The sequence below is a fragment of the Cnephaeus nilssonii genome, assembly GCF_951640355.1.
Source record: "Cnephaeus nilssonii genome assembly, chromosome: 17".
In the NCBI taxonomy this organism is placed as follows: domain Eukaryota; kingdom Metazoa; phylum Chordata; class Mammalia; order Chiroptera; family Vespertilionidae; genus Cnephaeus; species Cnephaeus nilssonii.
The window spans coordinates 34,448,803-34,475,761 of record NC_137088.1 but is presented as its reverse complement, the minus strand read 5'-3'; the positions used below and the strand labels follow the sequence as shown (position 1 = coordinate 34,475,761).

The window sequence follows — 26,959 nt, the reverse complement described above, 5'->3', positions numbered from 1 at the left end:
CATTCAACATCTGTTAAGCACCTGTTCTAGAGGCCTAGAATACACCAAGACATAGATTTGTTCTTAATGTGTTCTTAAAGTGGGAATGTGTTGAAATGGTGAGTGGGGAATGGAGGCTGACCCAGCAGCAATGCAGGCACAAGCTAAGGGCTGTCATGGAGGACTGGACAGAGAGCTGTGAGAACTCAGAAAAAGGGGCTCCTGTCTTCATATCTATCTGTTGATCCCAGAAATAAATGGGATTTTAAGTCTGGTCCTCTAATTTTTACATCATCACGAAGATGAGCCTAACCATTGCTGCCTCATCAGATTCTGTATCAACCAAGGCATCATCCTCACTGGTTTTTTTATTTTTATTTTTTTTTAAATTTCTTTATTGATTAAAGTATTACATATTTGACCTCATCCCCCCATTCCCATCCCACACATCCTCACTGGTTTTTACTTTCTGTGTGTTCCTTTCCCTCTCCCTGTGCCCTTTGCTGGTTGTGTGAACAGCTGGACAAATGATGGTCAGTACCTGGCTCTGGGAATGTTCAATGGAATCATCAGCCTACGGAACAAAAATGGCGAGGAAAAAGTGAAGATCGAGCGGCCTGGGGGCTCCCTCTCCCCGATATGGTCCATCTGCTGGAACCCTTCAAGGTGCTCTTACAGCTCTCCTCTTTCTAGAGCACACTGTTTCTTTCTCTCCCCGTAAGGGCTCTCCATGCATTCAGAGGCTTCTCAGCCCACTTGACTGATATGTTTTGGAACCTGTTCCATTTGAATGAAATTTTTAAAGAGCCCATCTTGTGTTTTGGAATGAATCCCAGAAATTTAGCTAAGCAGATGAGCTATCTAGGCCATCTCAAAGTGTGTGTGTGTGTGTGTGTGTGCGCGCGCGCGCGCGTGCGCGCACATACACACACACACACACACACACACACACACACACGACACAGAGGGCCATTTTCTTATGAATTAATAGCTCACCTCTTTGCTGTGGCTTTATTTTGGTCTTTTTTCTTTTTCAGTTATTTTCTCCAAGTTGGGCAGAAAATGTGCCCACCCAATAATAAATAGCTTTTTCATGAGTCATTTTGTTCCCCTTGCCCAAAAAAGCCTAATTAAGTCTATAAGTGTCCCCAAATTCTATAGTCCCACAAACAATTGGCATTTACTTTCTCAAACCTTACACACACTTTTCTTTCTATGCCAATGTGACTTTGAGGGTGGGCTAATACCTTTATATGCTCTTTATGTAATCTTATAATAATAAACCACCAATATCTCTCACAGAGTCCTCTGAAGGTAATTAAAGGACTTAATTGTTTACCAGCCCAATGTCACTTTACAGGTGGTGCCTACTTGATTTAGAAGATTGTGTAATTTCACTGCCTTTCTACACCAGATTATTCTTCTTCTTCCTGAATAATTTTGTCCAGCCCAGAGCTGTACCATGCATGTCTAATGCCTTCAAAGGCCATTAGCCTACCCTCAAGTTCCTGCTGTTAGATTTTGTGGCCACAGATGACTTTGTGGCTTCAGGGTACCATTTTTAATTCATGAGAAGCAGGATGCCCAGTGTACCTGGTTGCTGTCCTCTTCCGGCAGGGTTCAGGGGCTCCTTGACAGGTTTTGAAATTATGGCTTTAGTGTAGTTCTAGGCATTGTGATTGTGAACAACCACTTATTGTCTACAGCCGATGGGAGAGTTTCTGGATGAACAGAGAGAACGAGGATGCCGAGGAAGTCATTGTCAACAGATATTTTCAGGAAATTCCTTCCACTCTGAAGTCAGCAGTGTACAGTAGTCAGGGTAGTGAGGCAGAGGAGGAAGAGCCAGAGGAAGAGGACGACAGTCTCAGGGACGACAACTTGTGAGTGTGTCCCGAGGAGTGAGAACCCTCCTTGAAAGGGACAAGACCCCGGAGCAGACCTGATGGGGCAGATGCTGCTCTAAACTCTTTTCTAAGAGGGTTTGAGGTCGATGTTGGTGAAAGCTCCTCCAATACGGGGGAAACACACCCTTTTAAAACTTGTGTGTGGATTATAAAATCATCCTTTGAGAGACTTCAGGAAATACTGAAAAGTCTAAAGGAAAAAGTTCAACTCTTCTGTAAAACCCTATCCTTTGAGGAAACCACTGTTAGCATTTGATTGTATTTCCCCTCAATGTGTTCATATAATTTACTAAATCACATCCTACTTTCTATTTTTCCACTTAACATCACAGAGTGAACTCTTTCTAGTAACATTAGAAGTCCTTTGAAAACATGATTTTGAATGTCTGCATAGTATGCCCCTGTGTGGATGTACCATAATTCATTTAATACTTCCTCTATTATTGGACACCTTTCTTAGCCTATTCCTACACTATACCTTACCTTGCATTTCCTAGAGCACATATCAGAGAAGAAGCCTTCAACTTACCCATAATCCTCACGACCCAAATCCTGGCTGTCCAGGCATTCTTTCTTTCTGGAATGGAAAAGCTGGGATAGCCAGGATTTTCTGATTGGGTAAACATAGTCTGGCTTGGAACTTTCCAAACTGTTCTGTGGTACCTGTGGTTCTTTGGAAGAAGGAGGTGGGAGGTGGGGGGTTGAGGAAAGGAGGGAGAAGTGGGCTTCTGGTCCCATCTGTGCTTCAAACAGAGTAATCCTTTTTATTACTTAACATGAATTTTGTTTTGGTAGAGACCCACTGCCAGGGGGGGTGGGAAATGAAAAAAAAGAGGTTGAAAACCACCAATTCGGTTCATGGGGCTTGAACCCAGTTGATAGGCATATATGGCATGCCCAGGAGGGCTCACTGCAAGCTGGCCTCCTAGACTGTGTTTGGACTTCAGTGCCAGTCACACAAAGTTTACCTGCAGGTCCCTTCCTGTTAACATCGCTCTTGGTCTTTGTCTTTCCCCCCCTTAGTTGTGAATTAGTGCCCATGGTATTTGCCACTTTGCACTCTTGGCTGAGTTTTTCAGATAAGGTTGCACCATTCCTGGCCTGCATATCTAATGGTGCTGCCAGTTGACCACAAGGGTTTGGGTTCAGGAAAACTGGACCTAATAAACAAAGAGGAGGCAACATTAGGTGGTTAAGGCCAGGCCTCAAAGGCAGGGATTAAACTCTTAAACTAGATTCCCAAGTAGCCTGATCCCCAGCCTTAGTTTCTCCTGCGTGCTGGTCCTACAGTCGTGGTCCCAAGTCACTGATCCTGATAGGGACCCAGTTTCAAAGACAGTTGTTGATCGTTAGAGAGCCCATTACTTTTATTTTTATAATATCCAGTCAGACACCATTTCACCCCAACTGTGAGAGAACCTAGTTTAGGTATTAATTTTCCCTCTTCAAGAAGAGCAAGCAAGGTTTCCTCTGTCTATTAAAAAAGTCAGACAATCCATGCCTTCCCACTGCAAAAGACATTTCTCTGCTATCTCCCTATACTGTGTGTACCTAAGAATAAAGCACTCTTGAGTCTGCAGCCTTGCCCTTTCTTATTGTTGCTCCACAGGAAGCTTTGAAATGAGGGTTTTAGCTTCACTGGTACCACAAGCTCATGGTAGGGCATTTAGGGAAATAATAGATCTCAGGAAGGTTGAATCGAGCCTTGCCACCCCTCATCCTATTGGGCTGATTGATGGGTTGGCCCATGTTACAACTTAATCTCAGTACTGCTGTACAACATTTGGCAATCTGACAGGTTGGCCAGGGCTTTCTTTTTCCTGTTTGTTAAACCCTTAGGGCTAACTCATCAGCAGACCACGGCCCCCCATAACCTCTTTTGTCTTCTGTTGATTAGAGAGGAACGTAATGACATCCTGGCTGTAGCTGATTGGGGGCAGAAACTTTCCTTCTACCAACTAAGTGGAAAACAGGTATGCAGCTCTGTACAGACCCAGTGGGAGATGCAGTTACAGTCATGCCTATAGTAGTTTTTCACTTTCTGAGGTTGTATTATTAGTAATTATAACTTTTTGTTGTTTGTTTCTATTTATTGAGTTATTTGCTGTGATACCAGGCACTGTGCTCTAGGCTGTTCATCCTTTATCTGACTTAAGTCTAATAAAGCCCTGTGATTATCAACTTTTTAGAAATGAGTAGGTAAGACTCAGAGCAGTGAAGCAAATACTATGCCTGAGGTTTCACACTGCTAGTAAATGGTGGCACATGGGATCAAAACCCAGATTGGTCTGCCTGTAAAGCCTTGGTCTTGGTCATGACCCTGCTTTCTATATTTGCTTTCTCCATCCTACCCACATTTATAAGCACCCATTTAGGCCAGCCCTTCACCTGTGTTAGGAGCCGGTGACATTGAGCTTTGTAAGTTAATGCTTCTGCTCTGCCAGAGTTCACAGGCTGGTGGGGACGTACTTGATAGCCAACAGTCCCAGTGTAGTGATACATGGCATGATAGAGAGCTGTACAGATAGATAGCTATAGGGACACAAACGAGGGTGACATCACTGCTTGGTGGAGATGGGAGATTTTGTAGAGGTGACTTTGAGCAGGATAAGCAGGAGTTTGCTAGGCAGAGGGCATTGGGAATGGTGTTTCAGGCAGAGAAAATAGCATCTGAAAAGGCAGGGAGAAATGAAAATAGATGACAACTCAGGGAACAGTGAGTTGTTCAGGGTAACTGGGTCCTAAGATTTGTGGAGAGAAGATGGTGCTAGAAAGGAAGATGAGACAAGATTGTAGTGTGAATATGGAGTTTGAACATTGTATTCTGTGAGTATTACGGAGCCATAGATTTAGGTAGGGAGTGACTTGGTCAGATTCTTGTTTCAGAGAATTCCTTATTTCTATGGAGGGTGGATTAGAATAAAGAGAGCCTAGTGGTAGGAAATCTGTTAGGAGACTGGAGACATTGAGGATTAGAGTGAAGGTGGTGGGATGGCTTACTACCACAGCCAAGCAAATGAGAAATCAGCCATTTCAATGGAGCCTTTTGCTTAAGAGCATCTTTATTTCTCAAAACATATCATGCTAGGAGTGGGGTTTTAGGTATGTTTAGCCTAACTGTGGAGCCATTTCTTCTGCCTCATCTTACCATTGCTCATTTCTTTTGTAGTCAAGTAAAAATAAAGGTTGTAGATAATAAAGAATTTTCTCAGTTTCCTATGGCTGTTTTCTCAGAACCATCATTTTAATTATCTAGCATCCAGTTTCCCTGGCCCTATCTACTAGTATTCATCCACTTAATGTATGTCCATAGTCATTTAATAAATATTTATTGGCACATCTACTATGTAGCTGGCACTGAGGCTGGTATTAGAAGTTTGCTAGAACAAATAACCACACTATCCTAGGTGGGAATGGGGTCTTCTTGCTATAGTGACAATAAAAAAAAAAGCTCAATATGGAAGTCAGGGCCATGGGAAATATCGTGTTCATGTTGTGGCCCAGAGTTTTTGACTAATAAGCAACCTCAGTCTTCTGAGAAAGTACCCCCCAACTTATTTGGAACAGTAAAATTGTTTTCTTGTCTAAGTATCTTTTAATTCTGGGAAGACTTAGAATTAAATATGGGATGATGAAGTAAATCTTATGTTAGGCTTAGGTATAATTTGTGTATTTTTGGCATTTTAAGTGTTTTTGATATTTAAAAGGATCTGGCTTAATAATAATAGTAATAATAACTAACATTTGTTGAGTTTCAGGATTCAGAAGTTGTTTTTTCCTTTAGTGTATGTTCTCTTTCCTCAGATTGGGAAGGATCGGTCACTGAATTTTGACCCCTGCTGCATCAGCTACTTTACTAAAGGGGAGTACATTTTACTGGGAGGGTCAGACAAGCAAGTATCCCTTTTCACCAAGGATGGAGTGCGGCTCGGGACTGTTGGGGAGCAGAACTCCTGGGTGTGGACTTGTAAAGTGAAGCCCGATTCCAACTATGTGGTAAGAAGAGGAAGTTCATTTTTATTGGGCCATTGTCTGAGTAGGAACTGAACATCAGGCCTGCTTAGCCAGTCAAATCATTGATGTTTGTTCCTGACAAATGGGAAGGTAGACTCTTTCTCCACAGAGAGCTGGGAATTGACACCTCTCTTTCCCTGCAGGTGGTAGGCTGCCAGGATGGCACCATTTCCTTCTACCAGCTTATTTTCAGCACTGTCCATGGGCTCTATAAGGACCGGTATGCATACAGGGATAGCATGACTGATGTCATCGTGCAGCACCTGATCACTGAGCAGAAAGGTAGAGTCCCTCTACCCTCTAAATCCTGGGGGGAGGTGGAGGTGGAGAGGACTGCTGACAGGGAAGTGAGATGGTAGGAAATATTTCTCCTTGGTCTTTTGGAAACATGTTGGACCAGTGGTTCTTGCTTTTTTTTTTTTTTTTTTTTTTTGTGAGGAGGTGGGGCAAGGGGAGAATGTAGATGTTTTTGAGAATCTAATGAAAGCAAGAAACCCTTTCTCAAAAAATACCACACAGACACACAAAATTTTGCAGATAATTCCAGGGGAACATGTACTCCCTAACTAAGGGAGGGTAATGTATAACAAGTGAGAGCTATGGTGGCTGACCTGCATGGGTCTTTGTGGACCTGCATTCTTTCTGGTCAGAGGCACTTCTGGGGTACTTCTCCCTCAGCTACATCTCAACTTGCCTTCTGTCAGGTCCTTGCCCCAGAGTTAAGCAGAGTCAGTGGGTTACCACAAGCTCAGTCAGATCAGGGTTCCAGGCCTAGTGCAGTCAGTCCAAACTCAGTCTTTTCTTCTATCCACCCAAGGGGGTGGGCTGGTTAAATAGGCTAAGAATCCACTTGTTCCAAGTGTATTCATATCCAGATTTACTGGACACTGCACACTGCCAGATGCCTGTGCGTAGGGATTCTGGTTGGGAGTTGTCTTGCAGATTCAGATGACAGACATTCTTTGGTCCCCATCTGGGAGCACCTCCATTTAAAGATTCCAACAGTGATGGTGAGGGTGTAGCACCGAAGCATCCCTTCTGGAGACATTTTCTCTACCTGGTCCATAATGAGTGTGAGAGTGTAGTGTACCTCATAAACTAACATGGCTCACTGTTGTCAAGGGTGGTGTTTGGAGAATGACCAGAGTTGTGGGCAGTCACTCAGGTGGGCTCCTGATTATCAGGGGCCGTTAGTGCCATGCAGAGGAGTTTAGATTTATGTTCAGCAAGTGATGGTAGCATTAAGCATTTCATTTTCCATACTCAGTTGTAAGCTTTGGATCATAAAGATTATATAAGACTTTGGATCCCAGTGTTTAGCAGAGCTGATTGTACATTGTACTCTAAAGATTTTTTGATGAGAGTGTCTCCTTTAATTGCCAGTAGCATTAAGTAAATGGTAGCTTTTCATTTCTCTGCCTTCTTCCTTACTTAACAACCTCTTACTAGAACTGGATTTTTTTTCCTTTGACAGTTCGGATTAAATGCAAAGAGCTTGTCAAGAAAATTGCCATCTACAAAAATCGATTAGCTATCCAACTGCCAGAAAAAATCCTCATCTATGAGTTGTATTCAGATGATTCATCAGACATGCGTTACCGGGTAAAGGAGAAGATTGTCAAAAAGTTTGAATGCAACCTCCTGGTGGTGTGCTCTGATCACATCATCCTCTGCCAGGTAAGCAGCAGCAGATCAGACTGAATCCACCTTATGCTTCCTCCAAGGAGAAGGTACCCAACTCAGGGTTTTTTGGTCACTAGGAATTGGTTATTGCTTTTATTTTGTTGACATCTATATGGTCAGACTCTACTAGAAAGTCATGGGCCACAAACAGGAGACAACTTCTTTTTTGTATTGCAAAGTACTTCGTTATACTGGGATTATGTATATTTTAATGACTTAAAGCCTAAATTGATATCCCACAAAATGAAGATTGATTTTTTTTTGGTAAACATATACACATAAAAATTTATTATATCCTTCAGTTAAACAAAAACACAATGTATTTTAATTCAAAACAGTAAAGGGAGTTTTTACTTTCTGATAGATTTTTTTTCCCCACAGAAAAAAATTTCTCAACTTAGAGCTTCCTAGAAAATGTCTAGGTCAATGCCAAGAGAAGTTTGGAAAGACTTTGAGAGAAGGCCAACCCAGCATCTTTCTTGGAAGTAGAGGTGGATTTTGTTTCATGAAACTAGGCCTATTGGAAGTGATAAAATGGATTCCTTTAGGAATCACTATAGATATAAAATATTATTAAAACATCTCTAAAAGTCTAGAACTTTAAGCAGTTTAGGGGTACCACAGGTTTATAGTATAGAAGTGGCAAACAGGTGTGCTTTTGGCTGCTTAGAGTCTGCACAGAAGATCTGAGGTTGAGCAAGGATCCATGGGAAGACTTTCTTTTTAAAAAAAATATATTTTATTGATTTTTTACAGAGAGGAAGGGAGAGGGAGGGAGAGTTAGAAACATCGATGAGAGAGAAACATCGATCAGCTGCCTCCTGCACACCTCCCACTGGGGATGTGCCCCCAACCCAGCTATATGCCCTTGACTGGAATCGAACCTGGGACCCCTCAGTCCGCAGGCCGACGTTCAATCCACTGAGCCAAACCGGTCAGGCCATGGGAAGACTTTCATGAAGGATTAACGATACCAGTCATGGGGACTAGGTTAGATAGATCCTGAATATAAAGTGTTTTTCATCCCTCAGAGGCAGGAAGACCTCCTTTGGAGGGCTAGGGAACACTTACTCTGTTGAATACCCATGCAGAGGTGGGGGGGTTGCTTTCTAGGAGAAACGGCTGCAGTGCCTGTCCTTCAGTGGAGTGAAAGAGCGTGAGTGGCAGATGGAATCTCTCATTCGCTACATCAAGGTGATTGGTGGCCCTCCAGGAAGGGAAGGTCTGTTGGTGGGCCTGAAGAATGGACAGGTGAGTGCTCTTTCGGGTTGCCCATCAGTCTGACTACCTGCATGCAGATGCAGGCAACCAGTCAAGTTATGACCCTGAGATAGGTTTTCAGGGCAAGAAAGGATTCTTCCCTTCATGGACACATTAGAGCTACCTTTTATAAGGATAGCCTCAGGCAAAAGAAGGTCCTCAGACTCATAGCATGCCCCTTCTGGCAGAGTTGGCACGGCACCCCTGGGCCAAGAGTTGAGTAGATTAGTGGGCTTAAAAGTCACCCAGATGGTGGGAGATTTGTTAGAGGAGCAGTTTCTGTGGCTTTGTAGAGAGGGAGGCAGAGATCATTCCTTAGGTCAGATCCCTATTAGAGCAGTGAATGGATTAAGGCAGTGTGTTCTAGCTTGTGTCCTAGAAGGTACTGGTCTTTAGGCTATTATAGATATTATAAGAAAAATGGGCCCTTTGTTCAAATAGATGTGGAAAATCTAGGTTATACAAAGTTGAACAGTTTTCTGTATGTGTTCTTTGCTCAAAATAAGAAAAGTTCTAAGTGGGCTTCATGGAAATTTGAAAGTAAAAATGTAACTGCATTAGCCTGAGAGCCAAGCTGTCTAGCAGATGGCTTGTGGTGGAGGTTTATCAGGCCTTTCCTGAGGATGGGAGTATGGAGTATGCGTTAGCAGGGACCATAGAATAGCAATACCAAAGGGGAGGAATGTGTTTTTTGTCACAATGTCACTTCCAGTGTGAGGCCTGAAAGCATGGACTTTGGAGGCAGGTTGACCTGGGGTCATGTTTGTGTTTAGCTACTCACTAGCTGTGTGACCCTATGCAGATGACTTTACCTCTCTGAGGCTCAGGTTTTACAAATGATAATATTTTACAGAACTATCAAAAATAGTCCATGACTGATTGCTTTTACCATCATCATCATCATCATCATTATTTTGCAGTGGTTATACCAGATGTCTTGTCAATGTTTACAGTAGCCTCTTCCTGTGTTAGTTACTCAGACCTCTGCTGAATTGTGTTTCCTAACCCTGCAGTTGGGTAATGTCATTAACAAATCCCCAGTCAAGCAGACTTTCAAGTAAGTTTGTCATGTCTTGGGGCCAACATGTCATTACTTTGGTGACCTCAGATGAACTACACTCTGTTCTCCTAAGGATAAGCCCTGATCCCTTTCTTTTGATGAGTCCTTTTCTCTACACAGAGCCTCTAGTGAAGTTAGTGGGAGTTGTTTTTTTAGAACACATGGGTTCCAACAGCCTGGCAGTATTCCAGGGTCTTGTTGCCATGGTGACTTACACTTTTTCTCTGAAATTTTGCCAGATTCTGAAGATCTTCGTGGACAATCTCTTTGCCATTGTCCTACTGAAACAGGCCACAGCCGTGCGCTGCTTAGACATGAGCGCCTCCCGAAAAAAGCTGGCCGTGGTGGATGAAAACGATACATGCTTGGTCTATGACATTCACACCAAGGAGTTGCTTTTTCAGGTGAAGTCCCAGGGAGTGTCCAGGACATGATCCTGTTATTAGAGACCCTCCTCTAGCTTCCCAGTCCTTATAGGAGGTGCTTATGCTCTGGCTTCCAGGTGGGTCTCTGGAAGGAGCAGTGAGGTGGAAGGGTGTAGGGTCTAAGCAGGGGTGCAGAGTCTAAGAGGCCCCAGACACAGCCAACCCCTCCCACACATAAGCTGCAGGAGCAGAGTGAGTCTCTTTGAACTTTGGTTTCGTTGCAAGTAAGATAGGCAAGTAACATTTTCTTACAAGATTACCGAGAGCAGTAAATGAATAATAATAAATCTAAGTGTGGCATGTTGCAGGCTATCAGTGTATGGGTTAAAGTGATGATGACTATTTTGAAAAAGTCTGCTGCTCACCTCCTGGAAGCTGCCTGCATCTTTGAATGATCTAAGACACAGTAAGGAAACAGGACCAGTTTTGCCATCTGAAGGAAGGGGAGACATGGGGGAAGCCCTCCCTGCTATTTCACAAGGATGCTAGAACAGCCAGCAAAATGTGAACTGTTCTGCGGATAGGCGTTGTTTACACATCATTTGATCCTGTGGCTGGAGGAAGTATGTCATCGGAGAAGAGAGCCCAAAGGCTCTATGCCCAGTGCCTGGTTGGCTTTCTACTGGACTTGGTGCTGCTCTTTGCCTCTTTAGGGCTTTGTAAGTGGTCAGGGCCTATTTGCCTGAAGTGAGTTCCCCCAAAGCTAAAACCTCCCCTGATTGGCTTTCTCAACCACTAAAGGTTTCCCAGTATAATGGGTAGATTGATGTCTCCTCCCTGTCCTCAGCGATAGAATCACAGGGTGGAAGGGTGCTGCGGTAGGGAGCTACCTCGGTCATTTGAAAGGAGGTACCTGGCTACCACTAGCCCCGGTGACTCCCAGTTGATAACATTTCACTCATAACTGGGGAGGCAGAGTGATTTAGGGGAAAGAAAGAGCATAAGCTTTGCCTTCAGACAGATCTGGGATCCAGCTCTGCCTTCATCTCTCAAGCAAGTTAGTGAACCTCTCTGAATCTCAATTTCTCCTTACCTCTAAAATAGAACTAATAAATCCCCCCTCATAGGATTGCTACAGGACTAAGTAAGACACCATAATGCCTGCCACAAGATAGGGCCTTCAGTGTTACTTCTCATCTCCCCAGCCTCAACACAACCCCCTGTAGGTAGGTTAGCAGTTCCCAGGTGTGAATCCGTGTCCAGCCTAGAGCCATATAGGGGTGGAAAGGCGTGTGTCCTTCCCTGTCCCCACTGAGGGTTTTCTGTAGTAGGCTGGGAAAGGTAATTCTCAGCCCTTGCTAGGGGTCATAAACATTCCCAGCTATTTTTTCTTCTCTCCATTGCCCCTACCCCTGCAAATGCAAATAGCTGTATGTTTTCTTTCTCATTATAAAAATAATCTATGCTCATTATAAAATATTTAGACATTGTAAAATATTCTAGGCAGAAAGATATGAACTTGTGCTGGTCCCTGAGTCTCTAGAGCTGAGCAGAAATCTTTGAGAGGAGGTGGGGCAAGGGAGTACCTCCCAGGGTGATTGTATTTTTGCAGTGTGCAGAGTATAAATGTAGAGACAATATATTATGTTTTAATTTTAAAATAGCTCACTGTTCTTTTTCTTATTATAAAAAAATAAATATTCATAACCAAAAGAAAATTTCAGGCAAATAAAAAACAGAAAATATAAAGCACCCACTGAAAGACAACTACTATTAATTCTTTGGAATATATTCCTTTAAACATTCTTCCATACAGAAGTAGAATCTACTTCACTGATTTTCTCACTTTTTATGTAATGATTAATATTTGGGGATAATAATTTTTATTCAAAAGTAATGCTTGCTTATTCAAAAATTCCAACATACAAAAGTGCATAGAAGTGCTTGCCTCTATCCCCCTATCCATTTCTTCCAATCCCCTTTTCTTCCCTTTCCCTCTATCCCACTGTTAGCAATTTAATGTGATTCAGGCTTTAAAAAGAGAACTTGACTGAATGTAGGAATTGTGCCAAAGCCTAGGATGATAGTTACAGTGTTCTCACCATCCCTGTCCCTCAGGAACCGAATGCCAACAGTGTGGCCTGGAACACCCAGTGTGAGGACATGCTCTGCTTCTCGGGAGGAGGCTACCTCAACATCAAAGCTAGCACCTTCCCTGTGCACCAGCAGAAGCTGCAGGGCTTTGTGGTAGGCTACAACGGTTCCAAGATCTTCTGCCTGCATGCCTTCTCCATATCAGCTGTGGAGGTGCCACAGGTAACCCGGGATGTCTGTCAGCTCTCAGTAGTAGCAAAAAAGCTCAGCATCACTGAACCTCCATTCTTTCTGATCCCCACTTCCTAGTTGATCCCCACTTCCTAGTAGGGACAGGGAGGGGTATGCAGGGTTGTCTACCAGAAGACAGAGTTGTGTTTCACTGAGAGCTGTGCTTGGAGCAGAGTAGAGTAAGCCAGCAAAGCTGGGAGTCCAGCAGGGTGTATGCACAGGCATATGAAGGGGGTGGTGTGTGTGAGAGAAAGATAATATAGGAGGAATGGGGTGTGGGATCTGAGGTCAGTGAGCCAAAAAGGGAGCATGGGACTATCTTCACAAGTCCCTCACACTAGTAGGAGGCCAGAATAGAAATGGGAGGTGGGAATGTAAGCCATTCCCACTGCAGAACTGTCATAAAATAAAGATAAGCACCAAGGAGAGACTAGCCCTCAGAATCCCATCCTGAAGAGAGAATCACTCTTAAACATTTTGGAAAATATCCACCCAGACTTTTTCTATTTGTTTGTGTAATGTATGCATAATATATATAATTAGGAGTATAAGATCCTATATAATAAAAGCCTAATATTCAATCGACCAAACGGCAGAACGATCAGTGGAATGACTGGTCACTATGATCCATACTGACCACCAGGGTGCAGATGCTCAATGCAGGAGCTGCCCCTAGCCACAGGCCCCAGGCCAGCCAAGGCGGGTGCCAGCCCTGCAGGTCACCCTGCAGGGGGAGGTTGACTGGCGGTGGCAGCGGGTGATGGGGCCAGTGAGCGGGTGATGCCAGGCCAGCCAAGACAGGTGCCAGCGGGGGTCCCCTGATTGCCCCACCTGTCGCCCCACAGATTGGCCCTGATCGCCGGCCAGGCCTAGGGACCCTACCCATGCACCAATTTCATGCACTGGGCCTCTAGTTGTATATAAAATTTTAAAAGAGGAATCGTACTGTGAAAAATGTTGTTTTGACTTTTATTATCTATAAATATTGCTCCTGTAGATGAAACCTCAGATTTACTGCACTTATTTTACTGAATGTGGACTATAAATAAGAGAGGCTTAATTACCTTCCTTTATCTCCATCTTCTGATTTAACCTAACATTTACATATTGCAGACCCATCACTTTGTATGAATTGTTGGCTATCAACTAGCACTCTGTAACCTACTAGAAACATGGCTCCATGTTAATAAATGTCCTTCTCTAGCTAAAATGATTGTAGATTCACATATAATTGTAAGATATCATACAGAGATACTTTGTACAATTTGCCCAGCTTCCCTCACTGGTAACAGTTTTGCAATGCTGCAGTACAAATTTATCACCTGTATAGGTTGGTATATTCACACCAACAGTGCATGAGATCCTGGTGTTGGGTTTACCTTTTGTTATGGCCACACCTTCCTCCCTGCTGCCTCACCTCCACCCCGTACTGTTTTTAGTGATTATTTTTTGTCCTGATCTTCCACAACTTACTGAACCCAGTCCCTGTAGTTAGAAATTTGTGGTTTGCAGCTTTTTGCTCTTATAAATAGCTAAGTCTTTGCACCTATCCCATCTTAGCTCCTTGATATAAATTCCTAGAAGTGAAATTGCTGGGCCAAGGGCTATTTATGCTACATTTGAAAGATTTTTAGACATGTTTCCAGATTGCCTTTCAGCTAGGCTACATTAATCTATATTCCCTCCACACACCTTGCCCTGGCTTGGCTTCTTGTAAAGGGTGGAACTGGACTTCATTTCTTCCTCATAGTTGATGATGTTACTCATTGATGCAGGGATTATTAGTACCTAACACAGAGCAGTTATTCAATAAATATTAGTGGAATTCAGACCGAGGAAAAGGAAAGAGAAAGAAAGAAAACTGGAGAAAGAAGGGAGAGAAGTGGGTGGAAGTGGCAGCAGAAAGAGGGGTAAGAACAGCCCCTGTGGACTGTTTCCTTGCAGTCCTCATCTGCTCCCCATCCCAAACTCATGCACCACTTCCATCAGAAACACAGTCTTCCTCAATCATGCCAAACATGCTAGGCTGATTGAAAGTTTTTTCTACCAAGACTGCCATGCTGACCTCAAGATAAACGCAGTTTGCTGCTCCCTGACTTTGGCGGGACAAGAGGAGCTGGAGGGGCAGCCCGGGACTTCCTCTGCCAAGCTCTAAAGATTCAGAAGCCAGATTCCCCCTCCCCAATGGCTGCACCAAGGCCATCCTGCTGATGCAGCAGGTCAGAACTGCCAAGGGTTAGGAAAGGCAGCCTCAAAACAAAGGCTATTTATCTGTCGTTTCTGCCTCCAGCCATCCTGTGGTTTTGGCCTAGCGGGGAGGAGAAAGCATCAGACCCACTCTGGGGATTTCTGGTTTCCTTTCGAAATTTACATCATCTTGTGCAAGAAATGGTTTGTCAGGGCTGCCAAGTAGGGCGGCAGGCCCTAGTCGGGCTTCTCAGGGCGGGTGGTGACTTCATGCTTGGAATGCGATAGCAAGATAAAATAGAGCTCAGAGGGCATTTGTTCAGTTAGGGTATTTTTAAAACTCCCACTCTCAGATTGTGCCTCCCTGGCAAGCCCAACCCTCATGGGGCTTTCAGCATGGTTAAAGGGAGAGGAGTTTAGGGAAAGGAGTACTGGCTTTCTGACACTAGCTGTGACCTTGAGCAACTCCGTTCACTTTTTGTTTTCTGTGCAATGAGGTTAAATATATCCCTCTTTCACGTTTTGTCTGGTCCAAATCCTATTATTATTATTATTATTATTATTATTATTATTTATTATTAACAACAGTCTTAAAATATTAACATTACAAAACAGAACTAAATTGGAACAGAAGGTGCTCACTAAAGGAGTTCAGAAAGGAAAGCTCATTATGCATGGGGAGTTTGAGAAAGCTTCCAGGTGGTGGTGACACTTGATCTGAGCCCTGAAAGGTTTGGAAAGGCAGAGAGGAACAGCGAGAGTATTTCAAACAGGGAACATTGGGGGTGGATACAAGTCTGGAGGATTTGTGAGAAGGGGAGGAGCTGGTGCTGAGAAAATACTATGGATGCAATGAGCATGCTCATTTTTTGCCCAGCACTTTATCAATTTTCAAAGTACTTCTCTTGTTTGCCCATGGTAGCCTGTGAGCTAAACAGAAGTTAATTGACCCCAAAATTCACACATCTAGGATGTGGCTGAGCTAGGCCTGGGTTCTAGCTCAAATGTTCCTGTGTCCATACCCTACTGCCACCTGAAGGGAGGGTACAGTAGGAAAGATGAGTGCTCAGCAGCAGGCACATCTTGCTGTGAGAGGATGGAATGGCTTAAAAAGAAATTTCCTTCAACGCTAAAGCCAAAAAATGGGACAGGAAATTTCAAAGATTAAGGCCTCAAATGGAGAAAACAGCACTTTCAGCTCCACATTTGGGAACCATTAGCACAGAGGTACTGACTGATTGATTTCCACTGCCTAGGAATCCAGAAGGAAAGACGCAGTTCCCTCAGCCCACTGACTGGCCTAAAACAAGGGAGGGCCTTTATTATGAAAGACACTCAGGCCCAACTCAGACTTGTTCTCATGTATACAGACACATACACACATATACCCAAGAGGTCATCCAGGCTCCAGCCCCAAGATCTTCTATATGCCACTACTAGTATGTGCCCTTAGACAAATCAGTTGCCCTCCCTGAGTTTCAGTCTCAGGCTATAATCCAGGAGTGATAATACCTATGGCACAGGACTGTTGGGACATATCCAAAAGCCTACAAATAGAAGTTATTAGGAACCATTCACGATATTACTTGAAGGGTCAGTGAAGACTTTCCAGAAGAAGTGACACTTGAACAGGGTCTCGAAAGCCAAATTGATACTTTCCAGAGGGTGAAGAGGGGCAAAGGCATTCCAGATGATGGAGAAATCTGTAGAGAGGCAGGCCTGGGTGGGGAAAGCCGGTGGAGGAGAGGAGGATGGGCAAGAGGTTTGTTCTGCTGAGCATGGCTCAGCTATGAAAGGAGGTGGCAGAGTGGAAGGCATGTAGGGTGAACTGGGGTGTGGCTGAAAAGGGTACTGATTAACCATTGCAGCATTGCTCTGCAGGCTTTTGTAATTAAGTCAATGCACACATATGGAGTCAGGCTTTGTATGAATCTGACTCTTTCCCTTGCTTTGAAAATAATCTTCTTTCCTTCAATCCTGCAGTCTGCTCCCATGTACCAGTACCTGGAGAGGAAAATGTTCAAAGAAGCCTACCAGATTGCTTGCTTGGGTGTGACAGACATTGATTGGCGTGAGCTGGCCATGGAAGCTTTAGAAGGATTAGAGTTTGAAACAGCAAAGAAGGTAAGCATCTAGTCAGAATGAGCAAGAATCTGGTCCTTGGAGGGTCCTTTGAGGAGGCAGAAGAGGGTCCATTCCAGGTGACATAGGGAGAGGCAAAAGCATACTGCAGTGGGTGCTGGAATTAGACTGACTTGGCTCAGCCACCTTCTAACCATAAGCCTGAGCAGGTAACAGCCTTCCTAAGGTTGCTCATTGGTAAAATTAGGGTGATTATAGGCCCCATCTTCAAAAGTCATAAGGATCTAATGTGATAATGCTTATAAAGCTGGACATAGGAGAAGCATCTGATAGATTCTAGCTGTCACTCTTATTAGCTATCATTTATGTAAAGCACCTAGCTAAAAGCCTGGCACATACTAGGCACTCCATAAATGGTAGCTTTTGTTATTGGCATAAGCACTTATTGGTATTAGGTAATTTATTACACAATGCTGTTTTTCTTGGCACACTGCTAAGTATGTTAGACAAGATGGTCGAGCTCTCTGATTCTGACAGCAATGTCACTCCCCACATACCTTCATGGCATAATTCATGACCTTGATTCATAGTGTCATGTCCTGGCTCAGTCTATTAAAATAACAGAAATAGCTGAAAACATTTGACACACATTATTAGGAAGAACCCAGCTATGTCTCCTGAGGTGTGGGGGAAAGGAATGGCCTTCAACTCTCTCCCCCACGTCTCCCTTCTGTCTCTATTTTCCCATAGCCAATTAATCAGATACTCATTTTGTGCATACTATTGAGCTGATAGGGAAGAAATTGCAGAAGTATGTGATGCCATCTCCATGCTAGGTCAAGACTTCTAAGCATGAAAAGAGAGTGGACCGAGACCAGACTAGGGTTCAGAAGCCTGGTTGAGAACCAGCTTGGCCATGTGCAGGCTGGAAGACCCTTGGCAAGCCATTTCTCTCAGCCTCAGTCTTTTCTACAGTGGGGAGGGTGAAGACACTAACTGCCATCCCTGCCTGACACAGTGTCATCAGGCTTAACTGTCACATTGTAAAAAGGATTCTAAAACTAGCAATGGTTGTACAAATGCTAGCTGTTATTAAATCAAGTACAATTATCCTATATAATAAAAGCCTGATATGCTAAGTGTTTGGTTGTCCAGTGACCAGTTGACTGTTCAACCAATCAAAGTGCAATATGCTAATGATATGCTAAGGCCGCTCAACTGCTTGCTATGATGTACACTGAACACCTGGGGGCAGATAGTCAACTGGTTGACCAGTTGCTATGACATGCACTGACCACCAGGGGGGCAGATGCTCCAACTGGTAGGTTAGCTTGCTGCTGGGGTCTGGCCAATTGGGACTGAGTGAAATGAGCCAGACACACCCTGGAGCCCTCCAGTGATCCCTCCCTGGCTGGCCGGCTGGCCCTGATTGGCCCCAATCAGCCCCAGTCACCCTGATCAGGACTGGGCGAGACCGGGGGGGGGGGGGGGCGGGGGGGCCCAACATGCCCTGGAGCCCTCCTGCAGTCCCTCCCTGGCCCCGATTGTGCACTGGTGGGGTCTCTTGGCCTGCCCTCCCTTGGCCTGCCCTACACCCTCTCATAATCCAGGACCCCTCGAGGATGTTGAGAGACAGTTTCAGCCCGATTCTGCAGGCCACTCCCCTCTGGAGGGTGCCAGACACAGGGCTCATGACTGGCACGTGCTGCTGCTGCTGCAGTGTGAGCCTCTCCTGATCAGGACTGATTGGGCGTGAGCCCGAGGCAGGCACAGTGGGGCAGACATGAGCGGGAGCAGCAGGTAGGAGCTGCAGGCAGCGTTGGACTGCGGGTTTTGGCCCGATCCCCGCAGGCCACCCTGAGGGATCCCACCCATGCACGATTTCATGCACTGGGCCTCTAGTAATTACATAATAATCATATCCTATCTAATAAAGAGGGAATATGCTAATTGACCCTCACACTGTTGCAAAGATGGCGGCACCCACAGCCAATAAGGAGGGAATATGCTAATTGACTGCCATGTCCTCAAAGATGGCGGCACCCACAGCCACAAGATGGCGGCGCCCAGTCCTCTCAGCGCCACCGGGGCGCCTGCCTCCGGAGTCCCCCAGTCTCCTCAGCCCCCCAGCCACTCAGGGCTGGCCCGAGGCGCAGGCAAGCCTCAGATATTGCCTGCCCAGCCACCCAGAGCTGGCCCGAGGTGCAGGCAAGCCTTGGATGGTAGCTGCCCAGCCACCCAGGGCCGCCCGAGGCTCAGGTAACCAGGGCCAGTGGAGGCTTGTGCTGCCGGCAGTGGCAGCAGCAGCAGAGGTGTGATGGGGCATCACCTTCCCCTGATTGCCGGGTTGCCTCCCGCCCCTGAGGGCTTCCGGACTGTGAGAGGGGGCAGGCAGGGCTAAGGGACCCCCCTCCCCGTGCATGAATTTTCATGCACCGGGCCTCTAGTATATTATAGTTTTGGATCTATTGTGTCATAAAAGTGGTAGTAGTAGAGGGCTTTAAGAATCAGAGGGAGGAAACATTTCCATGGAGGGAGCTTCCCTCTCCTGCCTCACCTTGAAATGCCAGGAGGCATGAAGAATAACAAAGGATTCCTAGAATATTTTTTATTTATTTTCATCATGGAATGAAATTAGACAGAAGTGCCTAAAACTGTGTTAAGTGCTCAGCAAATGATTGAATGGATGAAAACTACACTGGAATGAACTCTCATTTGCTTAATACCCGCCCCCAATCTGTATCACACGCCCCCCCCCCCCAACACTCCTGAGAATAGGAGTTATTGTATTAAAGCCATAGATTTTGACCATAGACTATAACTTGATCACTTTACCCAAATTCCTAATCCCCAGCCTTTCTTTTCTGTTTTGCCAAGTCACTCAGGCACCCTTGGAGGTGAATGATTCCGGTGATAGACTGCTGTCCCCACTAGATGGCAGAGGAGAGCTGTTTAGCACCCAGAACCTCTGCCCTGAGCAGAACTGCAAAGCTTTTCTGTTCCCACATTTCCCTCCCCTGAGGTTATTCACAGGCCTTGTGATTCTGACCACTCCGACCAGGCACCCCTGACACTGCAGAATGTTAGGGCCGAAGGAACTCAGAAACATTCCTCTCAGTGGTGGGGAAGAGGTAGGTCCAGAGCCTCCCAACTAGAAAGCAAGCTAGGCCTGAGACCTAGAAAGCTCCTCCTTACCCCCCTGCTACTTTGCCAGGCATTCCAGGTTTCCCTTTGTGTTGCTTTAAGGAAGCCCAGACCTCAAAGATGGCTTACTAATATAAGACCTCCAGTTAAGAATACAGGTGCTCTTAGCTCTCCATCCATTTGCTCATGTGATAACTGCCTTACCCTTTCAAGGAATTCCTCTCCAGGAATACCCATTTGCCAGGGTCTACTGTGATGCTTTACTTAATCCTGCCTCCTGCTATTGCCCATGCTTAGACAGTGAATCTCTGTTCTCCAGGGCATCTAGTTCATGCTTGTATAGCTCTTAGCTCAGGGATATTTATTGATCTATTTAATCTTCCTGCCTCCCCTTTTAGAATATGAACCCCCGAATTGGGAAGGGGGACAGGAGCCAAATTATATTCACCTCTCGGTCCCCAACCCAACAGGATGCTTGGTCCTGTGGGCCGAAAAGTTGACAGTACATTGTGGTCATCTGTGGGCAGCCAGAGGCTGGGTGACTTGCTCATTTCCACAAGTCTTTTTAAGATGGAGGATGTCATGCAGCTAAGTAGAGGCTACAAGTAGCCAGGAGTATTGTTCTGCATTTCATATTCTAAGGCATCCTGGACCTGCTGCCTCTTCTAGGTGTGTGTCAGCCCATTTCAAATGGGACAATGTAAAGAAGCACAGCTGAGTGTGAATGTTGACAGCAAAGCCACATGAAGATCAGCCTGACATGGTGGGTCATGCTCCTCTAAACCTCATGCAGAATCTGAAAGCAACTAAAGAAGCTTCAGTCTGCATGAAGATGGATGCCTGGAAACTTCCCATGGGTTAAAGTCTCTGGCTTTACTGTGAATCCAAGGCAAGAGCTACACGTTTAGGATTTACGCAAGAGTTTGCCTTCCAGGGACTTGGGAGTGATTCATTCCCTACCTCCCCCTTCCTTCTAGAAACCATCTTTATTCCTTCTCAAATTTCTCTTCCTTTTCTTCCTTCATGGTGGTACTGTAGGCTCTGGATGCCCTGTGTTTATGCACTGTTGGTAAGCATAGCTGTCTCCTGTTTTCTGTCCAAGTCACCAAGATGTACATGCAGTCTCTCCTGAATCAGTACGTCTTTCCCACTCCCACTCAGATGCCACTGCCTCAGAGTGTCAGACTGGCTTGTTCTTCCATTTTGCATAGAGGTTTCTCTAAGCAGGCACCATCTAAGACTGCAGTATTATAGTTTTGTTTCACCTAATCCCAAAGTGATTGATGCAACCAGGGCTTCTTTGTATGGACTAATCCCAGGGATAAAGCTGAGCCTCAATGGGTGGTAGAACCCTCCTGAACACTCAGTGATTAATCAATGCTTGCTTCTTTTCCCTCCTTACTGGCTCACTTTCTAAAGCTTGACTTCCCACCCCCAGCCAATCACCCACTTTTGAAGCCCAGAAAGCAGCTGATTTTATTATTTTATTTCTTCCTCTGTAGGCCTTCATCAGAGTACGAGACCTCCGATATTTAGAGCTCATCAACAGCATTGAGGTAAAGATGAAGTGTTCTTTATTCTCAAGAAAGCACAGACTTGCTGTCAGTGGTTTACAAGCAGCTCTTCAAGAAGGAAAAAGCCTTGAGGACATGTGAACAGAGCCTGCTGGTGTCTGAGTATTAGGGCCACAGCATTGCCTTTGGTGTACAGAATGCCATGTGGTGGGGGGAGACAGCACCTGGGGGCAAGGAGTGCAGTCTGTTACTGGGTAGGTAGGAGAGGTAGTTGGATTCCTAAGCTCTCTGAGCTTTGGTTTCTTTTCTGTAAGATGGGATGAGACCTACCTTGCAGGGTTGCTGGGAGGATTACATAGATTTTCAGTAACTGTTTTTCATCCTTACAGTGGTTGTTAGCTGGTTACCATCCTCTAGGGCAGGGGTGGGAAACATCCAGCCATATAAGGCCTGCAAAATCATTTGGTCTGGCCCTGCCAAGGCATTAGGGGTGAGTTAATTAAATGTTTGACCAAATATAGCAGGCTAATTTTTAAGCTGATAATTTTGTATGGCCTGAGAATGATGTTATAAATATCCAAATGGCCCTTGGCAGAAAAAAAGGTTCCCCACCCCTGCTCTAGGGCTTCAATAACATGCCAATGTAGGAGGCGTTTCCCAAATGCATATGATCTACATCCCACTCATAGCAATGGGTCCTGGGAAGGGAGGTCTGAACTGGGCACCCAAAGGCTCTGGAGCCCTCCCTCTAGCTCACCATTCCTAGCTGAGAAAACCAGCCTCATCAACCAAACCAGAGAGGGCTATGGTAGACGAAAGAGGCTGGTTCTATGAGCACCATTTGCTGGGTGTCTGTAAAAAGGCATACATATTTTTCTCGGAACAGATTTATTGTGAGGCTATGGGAATGTGAGATAAATTTGAATTTCCATATGGAAGCAGTGAGGAAATCAGCAAATGTCTTGTCCCTTTGATTCAGTTTAGCATAATAAACACCTGTTGTGGGCCAAGCCTGTGCTGATCCCAGTGGGCAGAGCTGAGTGGAAGAGACCTGCTAACCCTGACAATTGTTGCCATTTGTGAATGCCTGCTCTGCCACCACATGATCATGATTGATGTGTATGCAATTTTAAATCCTCACAACTCAGTCAGACATTGTTTTTACTAGTATACCTATTGGATAAATAAGGACACAAAGGCTAAGAAAGGCTAGGTCATGTCCCAAGGGTCCACAGACAAAAGTTCAGTTAGAATTCAAAGCCAGTTCTATTTCCCAAACTGTCTTTACTCTAGACCAGTGGTTCTCAACCTTTCTAATGCCGCGACCCTTTAATACAGTTCCTCATGCTGTGGTGACCCCCAACCATAAAATTATTTTCATTGCTACTTCATAACTGTAATTTTGCTACTGTTATGAATCGTAATGTAAATATCTGTGTTTTCTGATGGTCTTAGGTGACCCACAGGTTGAGAACCGCTGCTGTAGAGCCTAAGACCATCGGTTAAAGGAAACTTGTAAGAATTGTCTCATGAGAGAGAGTCAAGTACCACTGAGTGGGGATCCATTTTAGCTGCTCTGAGGTCTAGGTGCTTGCATCTGGTATCATTCCAGAGAACCAAGGGTCCTTACCAGGCTCCTTTCGGATCGGTGAGATGTCTGTACTGATAACAGGAGGAAGAGAATCTGCCCATCTGACTACACGTAGTGAACACTCGTAAACCATATTTCTTGATCATGGTGATATTCTGTGATCTAGAATGGATATGGCCTAAATGCCATGCCTAGTAAAAACCTATTTCTTTATCTCACTGCAAGATTTTAATCATTTCCTACAATTAGGGGTTAGTTTATTTGGTTGGTTATCCTAAAATGTGTATTTTCTTTTTGTTTTTTTAAATTATTTCTGTTAGTGGGGAAGGATGTTGCCTCCAGCTGTTAAAACTTTCACCAGCTTGTCTGGGAGTTTGACTCAATGTCTCTTCTTCTACTGTGATACACTTGCTAGAAAACAAGCAAAAGGAAACTGCGGGGGATGAGCGATTGGGTGCTATTGAGTGTTTACAAATACTTGAGCTGCAAACTAATGAATGTTCCCTAACACAGGAGAAAGGAGTGCGCAGTTATTTCTCTCCATCCTCAGCACTACTGTACTACTGTGTGTGTGTGTGTGTGTGTGTGTGTGTGAGTGTGTGTGTATGTGTGTGTGTGTGTGTGTGTGTGTGTGAACACATAGCAGAGTGTTGGAGAACATCACTTGTTTCTGTGGTACAAAGAGCATCTAGAGTCAGACAGACCGAGTCCAAATGCCAGCTCTGTATGCCCTCGATCTGCCACTCCTCTGAATCTCAGCTTCCCTCAGTGTGACACTTGGGTAGCACCGCCCACCCTTGGGTCCATATGGGAAGTACCTAACGAGTGCTCACCTTCACTTTAGAGACAGGGACATAGTGAGACTAATTATATTTTTATTTTGTTGGTTTTATTCTGGGGAAGAAGCCCTAAACTTTCTCCTTGTCTGCCATCATCATGAGTCACAATTCAGCCAAATCAAGCCTGGGGACTTGAGAGATCTTGGGAGCCTGGAGGTCTCCAAAGAATGGGCAGTACACACCATCCTAAGTAGTTATTTCCTTGGAAGAATGTATAAGAAAGCAGCCCTGAGGAATTTCTATTAAACAAATAGAAGTTTGCATCTCTTTTGACCTTCACTCATGGCGGGGAGAGGTCTGCTTTTGTTGTCAAGCATTCCCACCAGAAACCTAGGTGAGAGATACAACAGCCCAGGAGCCAAGTGTAGATTCCAGTAGGAAGGCCCAGGGGCTTAACTTGAAATAGCAACATCTAACCTTTGTAAAGGCTGCTTCCTGCCATGGCTGCAGAGGCCATTTCCTGTGCTTCTAATTTTTCCAGGAGAGGAAGAAGCAGGGAGAGACCAACAATGACCTGTTTCTGGCAGATGTGTTTGCCTACCAGGGGAAGTTCCACGAGGCCGCCAAACTGTACAAGAGGAGTGGACACGAGAACCTCGCACTCGACATGTACACTGACCTCCGCATGTTTGAGTATGCCAAGGTAATTCCCCATATCCTGGCCCACGCTGCCAGGTGGAACCCACCAGTGTCCTGACACCGTGTGTCCAGTTGTTTGGCCCCAAGAGGCAGTGCAGACAGAAAACAGCAATGGCCTCAGAAAGAGTGTGGGCAAACGGGTAAGCAAAGGAACCATCAGTGGCCACTGGTTGAGGCTGACCTAAAACTGACCCTCCGGGTGACATCAAAGGAACAGAATATGACAGTTCAGACCTTTGACAATGACAGAGCTAGATGAACTAGCAGTGCCCCTTCATTCAGGGTCAGGGCTGTCTCTCACAACTTCTCCCAAAACTTTATTGGAAGCCACCAAGAATCAATGTCCTCAGGCATGAATGGTTCTACATAAAGGAGAGTGTGATTTACCCCAGCCAAGGTTCCCTCAACGCCTGCTGCCTGTCTGGTACTGGCATTTGCACTGGGCCTTGGAAACATTGACAAAACCCCTGCCCTCTGGTGCTAGCATGGTGTGCCTTCACCTGGGCTGGTACAGCATGGCTCCCACATCATCTGCATGGTTGACAGTAGAGATTTCCCCTTGCATTTGGAGGGGCTCAACAGATGTGGATACATGAGGGAGATTTTCCTGAAGCAGGCTTCTCATGGCTTGTGTGAGCATGCGTACCATTGAGGAGCCCAGACCTTCAGGACACTTGCAGTATAGCCTAATGCAAGGTGAAAAGAGCCTTGGGCGCATAGAGCAATCAGGCTCTTCCTTCCATGGAGGTGCCTTTGTTAACCTGCCTTTCCCGGTAGTGTCAGGAGCTTCAGAATGTTAGTGAGTCATCAGCCATAACCAATTAGTGGCTATTAATGGCAATTATCTAGCTCACAAGTTCAAGGTGAAAAATCGTCCCTGTTTTTTCCTGCTCTTTTCCTTAAGGCTGCACTCTTTTATCTTCCACTATGTATGAGTTTCTGGAGCCAAAGGTTATGTCTGGGTCACTGTGATCTGGCCCAGGCGTTTCTGGTCATCAGTAGCTGGACAAGCACCTGGTCCCCAGCCTGTCTCTTCACCTTGGTGGTGGTTCCTTCACTCTATCCCTCATATCCAAATGCTTCAGGTTCCCCCACTTTGCCGTTTTCAACTTTTTTAACCCCCCATACTGCCACCACTCACACAGAGACACACAATTTAACACTGCATTCATACTGAGAACACCTAAATCAGTGTGTCTCTTTCTGGGGATAACAATATCTAAACCAAGGCCAAAACCTTAAACTAAAGGATTGAATTCTAGAGGTGGAATTTAAGCATTAGGAGAGCTGGCTCTCGGTGTTCTTCAGAACTTCTGGAACCTTCCAGCAAGCAGCTGTGGTGTAGCAGACAGTGCTTTCTCACCTTGGTGTCCAGGCTTTTCACTTTGCTCGCCTCCATTTTCTTCTTGGAGGTGACAGTTGCATCTCAGCTTAGTTCTGAGAATTGCACAAAATAATGTCTGAGAAAACCCTTTACCAAGGCCAAGCTGTAGAAAGGTTAGGAAAATGAGATGGGCCAACTCTGACCACAGAGTGGCTGTTCTTCAGACCTCTCCCTGGTCAGCCCCACTCCTGCTCCTATACCGAGGCTCCTCCTCACACTTTGGGTGGGCTTCGTGCATCCACAGTCTCCCACCCAGAAATGCAGCATATTTACACACTCCATCTGGTCTGCTTCTCTATGAAGGTAAATACTCTGGGGGTTGTTTTTGGTTGTAGTTTTTGGTCACAATTCCAAGTAGGTTGGTTCTGTTTCAATCCCTTCCCTCCCCCACCCCCCAGTAGTTTGAATTTGAGAAAGTGTGTATATACACATTATGTCTGGGGTGGGGAGGGATACAGTACTTATTAACATGGCATGTTTTTGTTTATTTGAAAATTGCTTCCCAAGATTCAATCTGGTTTTCAGAAAATTTTTAAATTACATTCCCATGTACAAATAAATTATATGCTTTCCGGATAAGTGACATGTTTATATGGTGATAAAGGGAATTATAATGCTCTTAACTCTTATGTAGTGTGTCCTTATCAAAATCACCAAGCATGAGAACACTGTTTAGTCTCATTCATCACTCAGCACAGCCTCTTTCTGTCCACTCCAGGGCAGAGTCTTTGCCATGGCCCCAGATAATGTGTAGATTAGCTTCATGAAACCAAAGAAACTTTGAAAACCCAGTTTGTTGATCCTTCAAGGAACCAGTTAGAGTCAGCTTCAATTAGGTCAGATCTCTTGGGACTGGGCTGTTGGGCTAGAGGAGGTCCCTTTAAGCTTATGAACTGTGTCCCTGGCTGGTCTCCTTATTGATGATCGAAATTTATGGTTTGCTTTTGGTCTCTGAACCTTCTTACTATAGTCACCCTGAGTCCACT

General features: G+C 45.0%; 1 protein-coding gene across 5 annotated transcripts in view; it reads left to right on the top strand.

Annotated features, from left to right (window-relative positions):
• The window catches only part of IFT122 (intraflagellar transport 122), an 82,287-nt gene that overhangs the window by 27,317 nt on the left and 28,011 nt on the right, over positions 1–26,959 (top strand). For 4 of the 5 annotated variants that reach the window (XR_013814873.1, XR_013814874.1, XR_013814875.1 and 1 more), the window contains exons 7-18: positions 499–645; positions 1,686–1,862; positions 3,784–3,859; positions 5,691–5,882; positions 6,044–6,182; positions 7,375–7,577; positions 8,697–8,834; positions 10,143–10,307; positions 12,387–12,584; positions 16,764–16,904; positions 21,509–21,562; positions 24,432–24,593. Coding sequence is in view for 2 of the 5 variants with exons in the window: in XM_079795373.1 (XP_079651499.1) it covers positions 499–645; positions 1,686–1,862; positions 3,784–3,859; positions 5,691–5,882; positions 6,044–6,182; positions 7,375–7,577; positions 8,697–8,834; positions 10,143–10,307; positions 12,387–12,584; positions 16,764–16,904; positions 21,509–21,562; positions 24,432–24,593 (1,792 nt within the window). In the remaining 3 variants the exon portion in view is untranslated. The remainder of the gene's footprint in view (positions 1–498; positions 646–1,685; positions 1,863–3,783; positions 3,860–5,690; positions 5,883–6,043; positions 6,183–7,374; positions 7,578–8,696; positions 8,835–10,142; positions 10,308–12,386; positions 12,585–16,763; positions 16,905–21,508; positions 21,563–24,431; positions 24,594–26,959) is intronic. The other variant, XM_079795374.1, reaches the window with a different exon arrangement.